Source organism: Lytechinus variegatus, chromosome 3, assembly GCF_018143015.1.
Source record: "Lytechinus variegatus isolate NC3 chromosome 3, Lvar_3.0, whole genome shotgun sequence".
NCBI lineage: Eukaryota > Metazoa > Echinodermata > Echinoidea > Temnopleuroida > Toxopneustidae > Lytechinus > Lytechinus variegatus.
Genome location: NC_054742.1, coordinates 2,186,397 through 2,204,012, shown reverse-complemented (window position 1 = coordinate 2,204,012; position 17,616 = coordinate 2,186,397). Strand labels below are relative to the sequence as shown.

At 37.6% G+C, this 17,616-nt stretch overlaps 1 protein-coding gene across 2 annotated transcripts in view; it reads left to right on the top strand.

Moving 5' to 3' along the window:
* Positions 1-5,195: 5,195 nt before the first annotated feature.
* LOC121409971 (condensin-2 complex subunit G2-like) overlaps positions 5,196-17,616 on the top strand; it is a 34,490-nt gene continuing 22,069 nt past the window's right edge. Inside the window, exons 1-3 of one of the 2 annotated variants that reach the window (XM_041601769.1) lie at positions 5,196-5,249; positions 9,883-9,976; positions 11,326-11,469. In XM_041601769.1, coding sequence (XP_041457703.1) covers positions 9,887-9,976; positions 11,326-11,469 — 234 coding nt within the window. In that variant the 5' untranslated portion in view covers positions 5,196-5,249; positions 9,883-9,886. Of the gene's footprint in view, positions 5,250-9,859; positions 9,977-11,325; positions 11,470-17,616 lie in introns of both variants that reach the window. The other variant, XM_041601771.1, reaches the window with a different exon arrangement.

Sequence of the window (17,616 nt, the reverse complement as noted above, 5' to 3'; positions counted from 1 at the left end):
ATTTGTATGAATGTAATATTCAACCAAGTGTTCGTTTGTTTATTGTTTGTTCATTTTCAGTTGTAAACATACAAGCATTTCAATCTCATTTTCCATCCTTAAAGGTCAAGTTCACCTCAGAAAAATGTTGATTTGAATCAATAGAGAAAAATCAGACAAGCACAATGCTGAAGATTTCATCAAAGTCGGATGTAAAATAAGAAAGTTATGACATTTCAAATTTTCACTTATTTTTAACAAAATAGTTATATGAACGAGCCAGTTCCATCCAAATGAGAGAGTTGATGATGTCACTATTTCTTTTGTTTTGTATTGTTTTGAATTATACAATATTTCAATTTTTATGAATTTGACGATTAGGACCTCCTTGCCTGAAGCACAAAATGTTAAAATAATGGAATTCCAGGTGTTCAGGGAGGAATGAAGCTTCATTTCACATGACAATGATGAGAAAATCAAAATATTTCAAACAATAAAAAACAAAAGAAATAATGAGTGAATGACATCATCGACTCTCTCATTTGGATGTAGCTGGCTCGTTCATATAACTGTTTTTGTGAAATGAAGCGAAATTTTTGAAATGGCATAACTTTCTTATTTTACATCCGATTTTGATGAAATTTTTAGTGTTATGCTTGTTGGATTTTTCTCTTTTTATTCAATTCAAGTTTTTGTACAGGTGGACTTGTCCTTTAAACCCAAGATATATATTTGTCTTTCACACCAGCTATTTTTAATCCTGAGCTCTCTACTAAGTCATGCATGTTGTTATTACACAGGACATTGTTTTCCCTCTTTTTTGTATAGTTGGTTAATGTGGGTTAGTCAATCTTGGCAAAATAAGTTGGTAAGGAGATTACACTTGACCCAATTTATTTGGGGGTCAGGGGCCCGTTGCAGAAAGAGTTGCGTTTAAACGCAAGTCAAAAAATCAATCGCAAGTCCCAAATGCGCGCTGTTGATTGGTTGAAAATCAAGTTGCGCGTGATTTTTAGAGTTGCGATTGATTGCAACTCTTTCTGCAACGGGCCCCAGGTCTCACAAATATCCTGGGGTTGAGCAGACTATTTGCAGTGTGAATGATGTATAATAGTTGCCATACTTCTTCATTATACTGAAATAAATGGAAAATGCTGTCACCGAGAATGCGTACATAGATCACATGCACTAGGTGTGTAGCTATAACATTCTGTGGTTTGCTCTGTGGTGATAATGTTTCCAATTCTGAACTTGGATGGAGCAAATAGGTACTTGGTAATAATCTCAAATGGAGAATTTTTTGGAGGTAATTAAAAAGCTGTTAGAGATATTCAGTTGTGTAATGGACACAGCAGCACATAGGGGTGGGGGAGGCCTTCTATTCCTTAATTATTTCCCAAAGTGGTCCCCCCCTCCACTCAAAAATCGAAGGAAGAATGATAATGAGGGAGAAATGTATATAGAGTTTCTGAACCCTCCCTTCTTAATATCTTGCATCCAACCATGCTTTCTCCTATGTAGTACTCTTTGGCCCATTGTTTCTTTTTATAACACTACTATGAACATTTAATTCAATTAAATATACATTAATTAAGATTAATTTCACAAGTGTTTATTAAGGTGTTTGCAAAAAGACAATGGATGATCAGGTAATAGAGGATGTACACCTGCAACAATGCTTGTCTTAATTTATCAAAATTACTTAGGGTTTGTGTTTGAATTAAATATTATATGTAAACATGTACTAGTTTGATGTTTGGTTGTTCATTTTGTTTTGAAATCTTACAAACTATGGTTTACATACAAGTTTTGCATTTGAACACTTGTCACCAGCGCCGCTGTCACAATGGAGTAGTATTCAGTCATGTTATTGTAATCAATTGTGTTGATATGCTGTGTTAACTTGACTAGGTGACAGAAGCACGTAACTGATTCCAATTTCTGCAAAAAACTTTACGGTATAGACTGTAGTGACTATACTCTGTTATCTAATGTGGGCTTATGTATCTTTGATTTTGTCAAAACTTGTGACTCTATAGAAAATTGTTTAATTTGATAGTGGAGGACAATCTTTCAGAGACAACAAAATGTTTTTTAAAGTGAGAGCATGGGGCTGACCATGCAAAAAATCACAACCAGATGGTAATTTTTATGTTTTTTGTACACGTTTATGAAATGTTTATAAAAGGGCTGGGCTGAGGCAACCCATCTTCCTAGAATTCAGCAGCCCCTGTCTTTATAGTCTAAATCATCTTCTTCCAAAGGAAATATTATTTATACATATGAAATGATTCATGATAAGCACTCAGAATCCATTCTATATTTTCAGATACTGTAATGTATGAACCATTCATGTTTATGTATCAAGTATGAGCAAGCAAATTAAAAGTTCATTATCACATACAACAGAATTGTGTTATAAAGTTATAAACTATGTGGAGAGAAATTTCCTTGTTAAATCTAGATGAATCGATGTTCACATGATTTATGTTAACAAATTATACAAATGTATCAGTAAGGTGAATAATTTTGATTATTTTGATTGATTATCCTTTTTTTGTTTCAAATAATAAGCAGAAAGAGAACTTTATTTAAAGGTCAGGTCCACCTCAGAAAAGTGTTGATTTGAAAGAATAGAGAAAAATCAGACAAGCACTATGCTGAAAATTTCATCAAAATCGGATGTAAAATAAGAAAGTTATGACATTTCAAAGTTTCGCTTATTTTTAACAAAATAGTTTTATGAACGAGCCAGTTACATCCAAATGAGAGAGTCGATGATGTCACTCACTCACTATTTCTTTTGTTTTTTATTGTTTGAATTATACAATATTTCAATTTTTACGAATTTGATGATTAGGACCTCCTTGCCTGAAGCACAAAATGTTAAAATAATGGAATTCCTCATGTTCAGGGAGGAATGAAACTGAATTTTACATGACAATGACGAGAAAATCAAATTATTTCATCTTTCATATAATAAAATACAAAAGAAATAGTGAGTGAGTGATGTCATCACTTCCCTCATTTGCATACCGACCGAGATGTGCATATAACTGTTTTGTGAAATGAAGCGAAAATTTAAAATGTCATAACTTTCTTATTTTACATCCAATTTTAATGAAATTTTCAGTGTTATGCTTGTTGAAATTTTCTCTTTTTATTCAAATCAAGTTTTTGTTGGGGTGGACTTGTCCTTTAATGATCTACAGCATAAGTATGACTCCATTCATCAATTATTAATTGCATAATAGAACAATAAATAAGAAGGATTTATATAAGCAATTTTTAAGATATTAAGATTCCTGCAGGGAAGATGTTCATGTAAAACCAACATGCAATTGGCAGTGAAGGTCATGGGGAGGGAGGGAGGGGTGATCCATCCTTTTTTATCCCCTGGCTGCCACATAGGTAAAACAAAATTATTTTAAAAACACCCAGCTTTTAGGGTATTTAAGCAGTAAAATATGCATTATATTTGATAAGATAATGTTTTGTTATTTAATATATGCAACCTCAAAGGTCATGCCTATTTTGAATAAAGTATACTATCAATCTAATCATTTTACATATTGATTTTGTTGTGTTCATTCTTGTTTACATCCATCTAGGCATGGATCAAGAGAAAGAGGTCCTTGGATTTTTAAACCAAGTGTGTAAAAGAGGAACAGTCTCACCTTCAGTGAATAAAGTCATGAAAGTTTATATGTCTTTAAAGACAATTGTCATTTAGGAAAATAGTTTATGTGGTAGTGTTATTAGAGAATCAAAGGCCAAGATGATTTCAATGAAAACAAAGTTGCAAAAGCATAACATTTGAAATTGAAAGATTTAGTGGTACGCTTGTACATCCTCAGAGCTGTATGTAGTCTCATGCTGTGTATGGTGTAGTGGTTCTACCTCCCATCTCCTAATCAGCGAATCATGGGTTCAAATCCTACTCTAGGCTTTAAATTGTATTGCATTGGGATTCAAACCAATCATATCATTTTGGAATATATTGAAATATATTGTTATTTAATAAAATGCATAAAATTAATGAGTTTATTTATCAGAATATTACCCATTGTATAGTTCAGATTCATGATCTGTGTGTGTGACTTTAATCCTCACTAATTTCTCCAGCTCTTAACTCTCCCCTTTCTCGACTGCCCGGGATGTTGTTTTCCCCTTCCAATTCATACAATTGATAACCTGTTATTACCAATGCAGTATTTTGGGACATCAAGTAGGCTCATCGATCTAGAGATCTTTAACGAAGTTAGATAATATAGTCAAACATGTCCAAGTGCCGGTGTATGGGATGACCGGACACTTCAAAATTTTGAAGCCTTCTCCTTTACTTTGGTCACACCATGTCAGAGTACTAGTAGGTCCATGGCCACACACAAAAAAAAAATTTAATAAATTTCAATCTTCTTCACTTTTGTTCTGTAATAATATTGCTTAAAGGAGAATGAAACCATTGAAACAAGATAGCTTGTGTGAAAACAGAAAAATCAAAGAAACAGATCAACGAAAGTTTGAGAAAAATTGGACAAATAATGAGAAAGTTATGAGCATTTGAATATTGCGATCACTAATGCTATGGAGATAGCAAATTGGCAATGCGACAAAGATGTGTGATGTCACTTGTGAACAACTCTCCCCATTACTTTAGTATATATTTCGCTTGAATTGCCTCTTTTATCACATCTGTCCTTAGATCATGTGTTCTTTCTACATGAGGGCAAGTAATACATATTTTTTAAGAATACATCATGGATAAAGAGTTTGTATCATCAAAAGAAAAAGAGACATTTTGAGGGTATTTTATAGTCCACCAAAGGGAAAGTTGTTCATCAGTGACATCACACATCCTTGTCGCAATGGGAGGATCTCCATAGCATTAGTGATTGCAATATTCAAATGCTCATAACTTTCTCATTATTTGTCCGATTTTTCTCAAACTTTCTTTATTCTTATTCTATGAATTTTCTGTATCTATATACACAAGCCTATTTGTTCCAAAGGTTTCATTCCCCATTAACTGTTCGTACTAAAAATTGATGGAATTTTTCCCATTAACTTTCCCAAATGTCTGTTTAAAATCGATTGTCCGGACACACAACCAACACACAACAAAAACTGGATACCGGTACATCTGTAGTGATCTGATTATGGTCTGGATTAGTAGACTAATTCATATTCCGAAATCGGTAGTTTCCGGACAATTTCGGAAGAGCGCGCGGTTTTTCGAACTGTTTGTAATTCGCTTCTCTGACTTTGAGGTAAGCTTCAATTTTCCTTTAAAAAGAGAAGATAAAATTACTTTTTAACGGATTTGTTTGTTTAAAGTATGTTTTCTGTTTTCTTCGATGCTTTCCTTGGATAAAAATGATATCGTAATCCAGAGTCTGAGTGACTGAGAGTGAGTTCGATCGAGAGTTGCGTTTCTTCTCTCTAAGACTAAGTTGTTAATTGTGGTCCCATCCGTTAGATGCCGTGTTGTGTATTTTGTGTTTAAAACAACAAGTGCCAGTGCGCAACATCCGTGTTGTAAAACTTCAACTTCAATCAAAGTCAAATGCATTCTTGGTAGGGGGGGGGCTCACATCAGTATAAGGTTATAATGCTATAGCCTAGGCTATACTAACCTCGTACACTGAACCATGTTTTGGCTTGGCCTAGACAGCTGGCAGCCGTCATGGGCATGGCCGTCTGTTTCGAGGAGTTTTTTTTTACATTTTTTTTTAAATTTCTCCTCGTACACAGACGGCTCACTATCATGCAGCCACCATTAGGGGACTTGCAATGCAAAATCCCCCCGACGGGGCTCTTCAATTTTTGTCCTAAATGAATAAAAATTTTGAAAATTAATGCGACCAAAATGCAAATTTATATTCTTTCTTGGCATTAATTGCCAAAAACGGAGAAAAATGAAGTTAAAATGAACAAAAACAGTGACTTACCTTGGCTGTAGCGCAAATTCACTTCCCCGTTTTATCCTAGTCTTGAGGACGCAATGATGATGATTTTTTTAGATATGTCATATACCTCTTCATCATTGACGTCTTGACACTCTCTCCATAGTGTCTTCAGCGAAGGACCAAAACAAAGATGGATTTCTCCCACTCACACAACATGCGAGGTTAGTAATACTAACCTCGCACAACGCATGTGGTTTCATAGTAAACTTTGACGTTTTCATTCATCACACGAATGTGAGGGAATAAAAAACGCCAAACGTTTCAGTATTTCTCCACTAATGATTTCTTTTTAATAGTTTTAGTTTAAAAAAAAAATAAATTGGAAATTATTTATAAAACTGTTTTTATCGCTTACCTCCAAGTCTCAACCAGGATACTCCGTTCGATCCGTCCTTAATACTGCGGTGGAAAGTACGCAAACAACAATCGAAAAACAATTTTTCGTATCGAACATTCTCAATTCAAGTCGTCAGCGCGTAATAGGAAATTGTACCAAAAATCAACAGGTTGCATCTCATGTATATACTTATTGGTAAAGTACGCCATCTTTTGACAAGATGATGATGAAAGTGGATTGAACGAGCAAGAAAATAATGCTGATCGCCTAGAATGCAGCTAGCTTGCAACACCGTAAACAAAGGTACGGTAGGCACTTAAGAACCAAGTTTGAAAGGACACTCGTAAAATTATGTCACTCTCGCGATGAATATTCATTAGATCCTGGTCGTGCGTGTTCAATACAAACTCTCTGCATGCATGCACTCGGTGTGTATTGAACACGCACGACCACGATCTAATGAATATTCATCGGCGAGAGTGACATAATTTTACGAGTATCCTTTCAAAATTGGTTCTTAAGTGCCTACCGGCTTGGTGAATAATATCGCGCGCCCTCTTTAGGCAAAAGTTGATATCAACGCTGATCAAGAGGCATCTACGTGAAGATCACGAAAAATGCTCTTATTTTATTAAAACAAACAACAAAAAGAATTCAACAAACGATCCGTATGGTTCGGTAAGTGTTATAGAAAAATTATAAGTCATAGCTATGATGTAAAGTCATAGTTATTTTAGTGAAAATGGTGTGAAAGATTCGCGTGCACCAGGTGCATATGAATCCTTCACACACGAGACGATTTGAAACCATGAGTGGATATCCCCAAGAAATCCATCTTTTTAAACCAAAATCACGAGAATTCTATTAATTTTATTAATTCTTACACCTTCCTACACAACGAACAATTGTCCATAGACTGTGTACAACGGATAGATTGTCTCCGCACAGCGATTCGAAGACCGCTGATTGGTCAATCGCGCAGATCACGTCATGACCACGTGGTCCCAAAAATAATTCCTTCGGACTGCATGCGGAAGTATCGATAGCGATAACGATATCCGGTCATGTTGTGTACGCCGTAAATAGTTTTGGTTCGTGATCGGATCGCTCCGGTATCAATCGAAAATTATCGAAACTCTGCAATTTCATGCATATTCACGCGACGCTCTGAAACCCGGAAGCCAATTGACTTTGTGCACGTTGCGATAGACTCTACAAATTCCAACGAACACGATGGCATATAGACACTAATTCGTAAGATTTTGACGGAAAAGCAAGAAGTAATCGAAATTTGCTTACCTGTGCAGTATCGGTGAGAAAATAGATCCTCCGAGAATACCTTTCATAATTCATATAAAATAAGGGAAAGTGAAATTCTAGGTCGATTTTGGTACGAGGTGATAGAGAATTGCACACTTGTTTTGGTGGAATTCTGTGTGGGGAAATAAAAGGCTTGCACTGCGCATGCTTACTATATTTTCATTCATAAATTGGTTTTGGCAGGGGCTGGATGACGTCATGTAATAAGCAAAAATTTTGCTACGTTCACGCTCCGCTATCCATTGTACACAATTGTTCGTTGTGTCCTACGCCTAATGCATAGGAAGGTTTTAAATATTATATAAAAATATAAAAAAATGAAGATTTCTTACCTAACTGATGCCGCGTAGACCTCTCGTTCCCCATGTAAACAACGGAAATACAATAGCGTCGACCCTTGAACCGCTTATGTATGACGTACTTCCGGAAAGCAATGCCGTCTTAACGAACAATTTAGAGATAAAAATTCTTATTTAACAAATATTAAAATTTATTGCGTGATCATAAATAATTTATATATATTTATATAAATTATTTTCAATCAAAAATAAATTTTAATATTTGTAAAATAAGAATTTTTGTCTCTAAATTGTTAAGACGGCATTGCTTTCCAGAAGTACGTCATACATAAGCGGTTCAAGGGTCGACGCTATTGTATTTCCGTTGTTTACATGTGGAACGAGAGGTCTACGCGGCATCAGTTAGGTAAGAAATCTTCATTTTTTAATATTTTTATATAATAATATTTAAAACCTTCCTATGCATTAGGCGTAGGAAGGTGTAAGAATTAATAAAATTAATAGAATTCTCGTGATTTCGGTTTAAAAAGATGGATTTCTTGGGGAAATCCATCTTTGTTTTGGTCCTTCGCTGAAGACACTATGGAGAGAGTGTCAAGACGTCAATGATGAAGAAGTATATGACATATCTAAAAAAATCATCATCATTGCGTCCTCAAGACTAGTTTTATCCGATCTTAAGTACATAAACATATGGCCATTGCATTGAGTCCCCTGTACAGATCGCGCTTGAACTTCGGTCTCTGTATTTGGTGAGTGAAGCCAACGGAGTTCAGCTGAACAACCAACAAAACAGAGACCGAAGATTTTGGTCGAGATGCAACCTGTTGATTTTTGGTACAATTTCCTATTATGCGCCGACGACTTGAATCGAGAATGTTCGATAGGCAAAATTGAATTCCGATTGTTTGCGTAATTTCCACCGCAGTATTAAGGATAACTAAGAAAGGATTGAACGGTTGATATTTGAAGGTAAGCGATAAAAACAATTTTATAGATAATTCCTTTTTAAACTGAAGTTAAAATACGAATGTACAATTGCAAGAGTCATAGTGGAGATTGGAGATTGGAGAAATATTGAAAGGTTTGGCGTGTTTTATTCCCTCACATTTGTGTGATCAATGAAAACGTCAAAGTCCACTATGAAATCACATGCGTTGTGCGAGGTTAGTATTACTAACCTCGCATGTTGTGTGAGTGCCCTGGGTTACCCTACATGATGTGATTATGGTTCACATGGAGGTGCACTGCCTTGAAATGTGGGGCAAGGTCAAAATTCAAAAGTTGCAAAATTACACAATATCGAAAGTCACTGTTCTTTTATTTCTGTGGTGATGAGTGAGTTTCTAAGGCGGTTTCTTTTCTTTTCATGCACCTTAACATGGAATCAAACACACCTCTGCACAAGCAAACACACATGCATGGGTATTTCAAACCATGTTATCTGACAGCAACATCACTACATAAACCACAACAAAGCATCAAAAGTAAAGTAGCGGGGGCTTGATTTGAACGGATTTTCATCTCTATTGACACAGAGAAAAGAATCGTGTCTTTATTGACCCTACATGACTATTTCTGCCCGTTTTGCAGCTTTTCAATTCAGACCTCATCCAACACTTATGAATCGTGCTCTTTTTGTGATGGCATGATCATAACAAGCATGGTATAATTTTAAAGAATATGAAAGGATCTTTTGAATGATATCAAATATCCATTGTGTAAAACTGGGAGAAATTATTGGCCAAACTCAGGTTTCCAAACTTTTTTGAGGGGTTTAGTTAGTTTGTAGTTAGTCTTCAAAGAAGGAAATGCAGACAGGATGCTGGATGCAACATTGCCATAGACTGGCAAAATATGTCTGTATCTGTGCACATTTCAAACAATTAATTTAGTCAATTCTTTGTCATATATAGGCTGAATGTGAAAACGAAAATGTTCCATTAATTCTTCAGGTTTCTCAAAAAAAAAAATCCAGGACCATGGTGACATGCAGTGCCGAGAAGGAGCTGTTTTTGGCAGCTTGCCAAGCAGAAGAATGTCAGTCCTTTTTGGAGTTCATGGAAAAACATGTGAGTGGCATTTTTTTTATCCCAAAGGTTAGGTTGTGTGAACTTGCTCTAATATAATGTGCTAAAACAATTAACAACTGTCCTTACTTTACATAAATTTGGTTAGATGCTTTGTATGGTCTGTAGCTCTCTTGTAAGCCACATAACTTTTCTGGGGGCCATCAATGTCAGATAAAATTATCCTGATGATTAAAGAATCTGAAAAGAATATGGTGTTTCATGTGACATGTTGATTTGACTGTAAATGGACTGGGCTATTTTGACGCCTTATGATCTCGGCCGTAGATTGCGCGATCATTACCAAAATTGTCACGTGCGTTATCCATGGCCTAATCAACAACACTATAAGATCAAGTTTTGTGAAAAATCTCATAGCTAATCAATTATGCCGATTTATGCATAAAATCAAACGTTTGCTCTCATTTACTAAATAATGCTACTAAAATGCTAACTTTTGTTTAACAAACAATAGGAATCTTATCAAATGTACTTTTTTTTAATTCAAACTTTTTTTACTTTTTGTTTTTTATTGTTCTTTTAATGGAAATTGTCTGAAATTAATTGATTTTAATCAGTAAAAGGAAAAATAATGATACATTAAGGAATTTTGACTAAAAACGCTATTTGCATTGGATTTGTACACAAATTGAGGTTCTTTTTAGCAATTTTGGGTCTGCATAACCAGGGCCAGGGGTCACAATTCGATCTCAAATGTTGCGTGAGACTTGAAGTAAAAAGTCAGCAAGCAACACGGTCAAAAAAATTTGCACAGCGGATTTGTTGATGGGGGCTAAATCAGCCCCCCATCTTGTTAGAGTTAACCTATTGTAGAATTACAGTACCGGTACATAAAAATTACATAAAATCAACATTATGTCATCAGTGTAATTTCGGTTTTGTTACAAATCCGTCTTTTTTTCACAAGTAAATATAGGCAATGTTGTGTTGCAATCCTGCAAAAATTATTACCACATAAGTTCTTCTACTTTCTATTGTCATATTTGAAGCTAAGTGTATACATATTTTGTTTATTAGAGCATTCTAAGAGATTGTATTTTTTAAAGCAGTAATGATGAGGGTAGGCCTTGGACAATTTATGAAAGTCAAAGTAGGACTTGAGGTAGAAATGATTGTGAGTTATTTTTAAGATATTTTAAAATGATATAACTTATGAATTAGACATTTTAATTCCATTTTTTACAAGAAGACTGAAGTCTATTGCACATAAAACAAGATAAAAGTTGTGCTAAATCTTTCCCAAAGTGCAGATTTATTACTTTCAGGATTGCTGTAAATATTCCAAATGCAGTCTAATCGGTAAAAATGCACATAATCTGTGTTATTTCTAGAAATCCAAATCTGATGACTTTAACATCAGTGATTTGCTGTTGAGTGTCTCTCGGAAGCAACAGGAGAAGCTTTGGGATGGACTCTTTGAGCTCTGTGCAAGGACGATGGCCAAACTCAATCCATCTGCTGACCCTGTTGAGCAGGTATTCATGTCAGATACTCAAAATGAATTAACGTCTAGTGATGAGTATCTAAATTCTAATCTGGGCAATGAGATATTTAACCCTAAATCTCCCGGGGTATTTTGATTCTTGTCATTCCCGGGGGGGGGGGGCCATTATGGCCCCCCCTTAAGATCTCGGCCGCCGATCGCGCGAGCGACGCAAAAATTTGCACGCTGGTAGTGTGCGATGTAATCTACAAGGCTGTATGGTAAAATTTTCCAAAATAATGAGATTTTATTTTATATGAATTAATTATGCTAATTTATGCATAAATCATACTTTTTGCTCTAATTCACTAAATAAAGCTCCTAGAATGCTAATTTTTGGTAAAAATTTTCTTTTTAGCATTCTTAACAATCGTAATTCAAAAAAACTTTGGTTTGGAAATAAATTTCTTATGTATTTTATTGTTTTATGAATTTCTTATGTATTTCTTTGTTTTTTTACTTTTTGTTTTTTCTTGTTTTTTCAATGGAAATTGTTCCAGACATAATTCTGATCATAAACAAGGCAAAATTAATTAAGTTTAATCAGTAAAAGTAGAAATAATGAAACATTTATGAATTTTGGCTAAATACGCAATTTGCATTGGATTTGTACATGATATCACGTTTATGAGCAATTTTGGGTCTGACATGCACTTGCATAATGTTGCGTAATGTCGTAACCGCGTACCCGGGCGTCACAAATTTGGTCTCAAAGTTTGCGCGAGACTTGAATGTAAAAAGTCAGTGAGCTGCGAGGTGAAAAAATTTCGCGCAGCAGATATATCGCGAAAATTGTTATAATGCCCCCCCCCCCCCGGGAGTATTAGGGTTAAAGCCTTATTTGATCAGATTATTTTTTTCGCGTTTTAAGTATAGAGAACAAGTGTTGGTAGAACTTAGAATTGTAAGCAATACTTCATTGCATTTGGTATTGACAATTTGAGGTTTTTGTAATAAGTAATTTTAACATTTTTAAAGCATTGTATGGAATCTCCTGTAGTATGCTGTTTGAGTTTGGATCCCTGCATCCAAAGCTATATGAATAAACCATGAATTTTGACTATACCCCAAATGTGAGGTTTCATGTTCACCATACACTAGTCAAGCTTTCATTTTCATTTTATAAATTGGTACTAATATTATGAAATTGCCAACAAGTTTCCTCAGTGCATATATTATAAATACAATCCTAAACACAATGATACATACAATGATGTATCCTAATGTCCAGTGTTGTGTTTAAGTGTTATATTAAAAAGAATCCTGAATCAGTTTAAATTACAGAATTTTTCCAAGGACCTTATGTTGCAATCCAGTAAAATCATTATTCTATATAAATGAGTGATTTATCATCATCTATACACAACAAAAAAAGTAAGTCCCCCCTAAATCAAATTGCTGTAACTTTTGAACGGAATTGTTTGAGATATGATATTTCGTAGGTAGTTTTCTACACTCACTAGGCAACTCCTGGGGAAAAATTAGATTGATCGATGGAGTCATGCATGAGTAATTAAAGATTGAATTAAAGATGACCATTTTTGAAAGTCACAAGAGTCGTTTCTCAGATTGTGCAAATACAAAGTAGGGCAAAAGTTGTTTTTAGGTGAATTTTATGGTGTTATGCTGTTTTACTATCCATCATTTAGCCACTCCACACACAATTTTGATATCGTATGTTCATGGTTGAGTGAGCACAATGTATTGCAGGGGCCGCGGGGGGGGAGCTTCAGCCCCCCACTTTTTTTCCAAAAGCATGTACAAAAATGTAAAAATGACCATGCGATTATAATTTTTTTGCATGGTCTGCCCCCCCCCCCCACTTTGAAAACCGTTCTGCGGCCCCTGTATTGTGACGTATCGAGGGGTTTATGGTTGTTGGGGATCGTACCAGTTAGCTTGCCATAGTTCAGCATACGTGATCGACGCAAATGTATCACGGGGCATTCCATGTATCGACAGCGATGTGGATGACATCGCCATCATGATTATACTTGAATAAAGGCAACAGCCATCCTGATACATAACCTGAAACATGGTGTCAGAAGTGGGATCACCGGACATATGATTTGACAACACATCGAGCCTGTAAGAAAGCCAGAGTTCGTCGAGATGTCAAGTAAGTTCGGTAGAATTTGATTGCATTTCGCGGGCAGAAGTTGACCTGCTAAGGCCTGGCCGCGCCCCCGCGGACGAGTGGGTTAGCGTAGTGAAGGAGCCACTGAAGCCTTTCTTACCCAAGAGTGCATACCAGCACGGGAGCCGGGTCAAAAAACTTCAGCCCAAGATTTGCAAACGGTGAAGGATCATAGACTTTAACAAACTCAAGCATAAATTCGAACTATAGATTGATAAATGATGGCTGCATCAAGCAATTTTCCAGTCCCATCACCCATGGATATGAAGGGGGATTTGAGGGGAAATTGGAAGTTTTTTCAGTCGCAATGGGAAAACTATGAAATTGCGTAAGAGTTAGATAAGAAGCCAGACAAAGTGAGAGTAGCAACTTTAGTATCACTCATAGGGAAAGAATGCTATAAGCTCTACACTACACTAGAAGAGAGTCAGAAAGCGACAACCACACAAATTCTTGATGCTATGAAGAAGCATTTTGATCCTACGACTAATGTCATATTTGAACGGTACCAGTTCAATACTAGAAATCAAGGTGAGAGGGAGACAATTGATCAGTATGTGACAGCACTGAGAAGTTTGGCAGAAACATGCGAGTTCGACACGCTAAGAGATGATTTGATCAGAGACCGCATCGTCCTAGGAACCAATGATCCAGACGTAAGGGCGAGGTTGCTGCGTGGGGAAAATCTAACGCTACAAAAGGTGATAGATGTGTGCCGTAGTGCAGAAGTGACTAAACAACAACTCAAAAGCATCGAAAGTGCCAGCACTCATACTGAATCAGTGCAAGCAGTGTACAAAAAGCATGTGAAGCCAAGAAAGGCGAATTCCGGTCACGAGAAGAGCCACAGCAAAGGACAGCAGAAGACACAAATGATACGGAATTGCAAGTACTGTGGTGGAGAACACAGGAGAGAGAAGACCGCTTGCCCAGCGTGGGGAAAGCAGTGCGGCAATTGCAAGAAAAACAATCATTTTTCAAAAAAATGTTTGGCAAAAGGACCGAAGCCAGTGAGGTCTCTTGATGATGAGGATGATGACCTGTCAGATGAATCCATCTACACCATAGAGAGGATAAGCAGTGTTGGATCCAATGGTAAACGATGGAGAGCAAATGTCATATATCGAGCTAATGGATCTGACAAAAAAGAGATGAACAGTCAGATTGACACAGGTGCTACAGTCAATGTGCTGAGCTACACTGACTTATGTGATGTCCTACAAGATGGAAACCCAAGGCTGGAGCACAGCAAGGTCAGACTGAAGCCATTCAAAGGAAAACTAATCAAACCAAAAGGACAGACAGCACTAGAAGTCCAGGTCAAGAATGGTCCAGTACACCTGCTTCAATTTCAGATAGTTGATGGATCAAGTCAAGTTCCAATCCTATCAGGTGACTCTAGCGAGGACTTAGGGTTAGTCACAAGAAACAACCCAGAGCGGATAGAGATCCTTAGTCAAGCAACAGAACAGCCTCTGACGAAGGAGCAGATAATGAAGGAATACAAGGATGTATTCACAGGGCTGGGATGTCTGCCTGGAGAATATCACCTTGAGACTGACAAGACAGTGAAACCGGTACAACACATGCCACGGAGGGTACCAGCAGCACTCAAACCAAGCCTGAAAGACAAGATAAGTGAGCTTGAGGAGAAGGGAGTCATAAAGAAGGTGACAACTCCCACTGAGTGGATCAGCAGCATGGTAGCAGTGAAGAAACCAGGGAAACTGAGGATTTGCATAGACCCAAAGGATCTAAACAAAGCCCTGAAAAGATCACATTATCCGATGCCTACCATAGAAGAGATCCTGCCCCAATTGTCACAAGCCAAGGTGTTCACGATCCTCGATGCCAAAGATGGATATTGGCAAGTGAAGTTGGATAAAGAGAGTAGTTTCCTGACCACGTTCTGGACGCCATTTGGTCGCTACCGATGGCTGAGGATGCCATTTGGCATTGCTACTGCTCCAGAAGAATACCAGAGAAGACAACATGAAGTAGTCCAAGGGTTACCAGGAGTAGAGGCAATAGTTGATGATCTCCTATCATCTATGGAAGTGGAGAAACCATGGAGGAAGCGATTGTCAATCACAACCAGAACTTGAGGAGACTTCTAGAGAGAGCAAGACAAGTTGGGCTCAAGTTCAATAAAACCAAGATCCAACTGAAACAGACCGAAGTCAGGTATATTGGTCATGTACTTACTGACAAAGGACTCTGCCCAGACCCAGAGAAGATCAGAGCGGTTGCGGAACTGGAAAGGCCTCGAGATGTAAAGACGGTTCAACGTTTTGTAGGCTTCGTCAATTACCTTGCCAAGTTCCTGCCACATCTGTCAGAAGAGTGCGAACCACTGCGGCAACTTACACTTAAAGAAGTAAAGTGGTTCTGGGGTCCGGCACAGGAAAGAGCTTACAGCAGAGTAAAGAAGTTGGTGACAACAGCTCCAGTACTCCGGTACTACGACGTGAACGAAGAAGTTACAATCCAATGTGACGCCAGTGACACGGGCTTAGGAGCAACCCTCATGCAGAAGTCACAACCAGTTGCGTTTGCATCTAGGGCTCTGACGGAGACAGAACGAAGATATGCTCAAATAGAGAAAGAATGTCTAGCGATAGTATTCGCATGCGAACACTTTCATCAGTACCTATTTGGGAAGGAGACAGTAACTGTAGAATCAGACCACAAACCTCTACAGTCTATCTTCCTGAAGCCATTGCTGTCAGCCCCAAAGCGTCTGCAGCGGATGCTGCTAAGATTGCAAAAGTACAACCTCCAGGTCACATACAAACAAGGGAAGCTTATGTATGTGGCTGACATGTTGTCAAGAGCAGCACTACCGCTGAAAACCCAAGGAGAAGGAGGATACTACGAAATCTACACAGTCAGCCAACAAAGACAAAGAGAATTTGAAGAAATCAATCCAAGAGAGTCGGTGAACTTCACAGACAAACGGTTCAAGCAAGTTGAAGAAATGACCCAGAAGGATGAGATCCTACAGGTGCTCAAACAAGTCGTGATCGAAGGTTGGCCAGATACAGTAAACACTGTACCAGTAGAAATACGCGAGTATTGGGCTTATCGCGATGAGATAACTTCGCACAATGGTATTCTCTACAAGGCCAACAGAGTCATCATACCGAAGCGGCTCAGAGGCGAACTACTGCAAAGGGTGCATGCCAGCCATCAAGGCATGGAATCTAGCCTGCGAAAAGCAAGAGAGACAATCTTTTGGCCCAAAATGAACCATGAGATACGGGATGTAGTTCGACAATGCAGTGTTTGCAACGAACATCAGGCACAGCAGGCGAAACAGCCACTACTTCCTCGCGAAGTTCCAGACCGACCTTGGAAGACACTTGGCACAGACCTCTTCACACTGAATGGGAAAGATTATCTCATTACAGTAGATTACTACTCAGACTTTTGGGAAGTAGATGAGCTCCAGTCGACCACAAGTGCAGATGTGATTACATGCCTGAAATCACAGTTCAGCAGACATGGCATTCCCAAGGAAGTCATCAGTGACAATTGTCCACAGTACTCCAGTGATGAGTTCAAATGCTTCATGGAGGAGTGGGAGATACATCATACCACATCTTCGCCTCATCACCCCCAATCCAACGGGAAGGCAGAATCTGCTGTAAAGATTGCCAAGAACATCATGAAGAAGTGCTCAAAGTCAGGCACAGATATCTACAAAGCAATCTTAGAGTGGAGAAACACCCCCACCGAAGGAATGCAGAGTAGTCCTGTCCAGAGATTGATGTCACGTCGGACACAGACAACACTGCCAACAGCACAACACCTGCTGAAGCCGAAAGTAGTGACAGGAGTTAAGCGAAAAAAGGTAGAGAAAGGCAAGAAAGCAAAGACACAGTTTGACAAATCAACAAAAGAGCTACCAGACTTGAAGGTTGGTCAAGCAGTCAGAGTTCAATTAGCGATCAACAAAGGAAAACCAACATGGCAGCTAGGTGTTTGCATGAGAAAGCTTTC